Raw genomic sequence first — 1,291 nt, forward strand, 5'->3', positions numbered from 1 at the left:
GATTTTTTGCACAGCCCTAGTTGCCCCATTTCCCTTTTGGTAGGGCCCAGATAATTAGAGGCTGTGCCTCTTCTTGCATTTATTTTAAACAACTGGTCCTACAAAAAGTCACAGGTTGATCTAATGCACTGACAGTCATACATTGTTTAATGAGGCTTAGAGCATCTCACCACAGGTTTCTTCATCAGAGTTGTCACCGCAGTCGTTGACGTCGTTGCAGAGAAGCTCTTGTGGGATGCAAACGCTGTTCTTGCACTTCCAGTCACCTGACAGACACCCTAAACGCCAGCTGCAGTCCCACTCATCTGAAGCGTCGGGACACTGGGGCCGGCCGTCACAAACACCCGACCCAATCACACACCCGGAGCCATCCGCACACTCCACATCTCCAGGCTGACATGCTAATGGCATGAAATATGCTTGTTTATTTGTGTTCTACTTGCATAGAAACAAACAGATGCAACCCGATTAATTCAACAAGTGAGCATAAAGACAGACAACTTCTCAGGAGCCGATGGTGTCTGATACATACTGCAGTCCATCTCATCAGATCCATCCTGGCAGTCACTGACACCGTCACAGCGCCATCTGCGCGACACACATGCTCCATCATCACACTGCCACTGATTTCTGCTGCAGCCTCCGTCAACACCTGAAACATTCACAGCAGGCACTCACTTTACAGGCTTCTCACACACATGGATTATATGACGACTACTTGAATACTTGATACAATCTCGGATACGTTTTGTAGGTCAAATGAAAACACAATATGAAAACCCGTGTTTCACAGATTTTAATTATGTGTGGCCGATTATATAGTTTCTTCCTGCCATTTTGAAAGACATACACGCTCTCTAATATTTAACGATTCATTGCTGAATTCTGAATTGAGTGAAAACTGTCATGATAGAGGAGCCATTTCCAAGGCATTGAAAGGCAAGGTCTCTATGAACGTATAAAATCTGAACACATGCTGACTTCGTACAACAATGGTTTTAAGCAGTAAACAATTATGAGACAATTAAGCAAAAATATAAAATGTAACATACAAAACTTTATCCAATAAATATTGCAGTTAATAAAGTTCCAACATTAAACGTAACAATTAAGATACAGTAAAAACAGTAATATTCTGAAATATTACTACCATTTAAAACAACTGTTTTCTAGTTTAATACATGTTAAAATGTAATTTATTCCTGTGATCAAAGCGGAATTTCCAGCATCATTACTCCAGGGCTGTGTTCAGCTCCGACAAAACGGTGCAAAACGTGTTTTAAACGGAAAC

General features: G+C 41.4%; 1 protein-coding gene across 1 annotated transcript in view; it reads right to left on the reverse strand.

Annotated features, from left to right (window-relative positions):
* LOC107575854 (low-density lipoprotein receptor-like) overlaps nucleotides 1-1,291 on the reverse strand; it is a 13,454-nt gene that overhangs the window by 10,782 nt on the left and 1,381 nt on the right. Inside the window, exons 2-3 of the mRNA XM_016262177.1 lie at nucleotides 533-652; nucleotides 171-401 (exon numbers count right to left, since the gene is read on the reverse strand). Coding sequence (XP_016117663.1) covers nucleotides 171-401; nucleotides 533-652 — 351 coding nt within the window. The remainder of the gene's footprint in view (nucleotides 1-170; nucleotides 402-532; nucleotides 653-1,291) is intronic.

This window comes from Sinocyclocheilus grahami, unplaced genomic scaffold, assembly GCF_001515645.1.
Source record: "Sinocyclocheilus grahami isolate Dianchi unplaced genomic scaffold, SAMN03320097.WGS_v1.1 scaffold2953.1, whole genome shotgun sequence".
Lineage (NCBI taxonomy): Eukaryota > Metazoa > Chordata > Actinopteri > Cypriniformes > Cyprinidae > Sinocyclocheilus > Sinocyclocheilus grahami.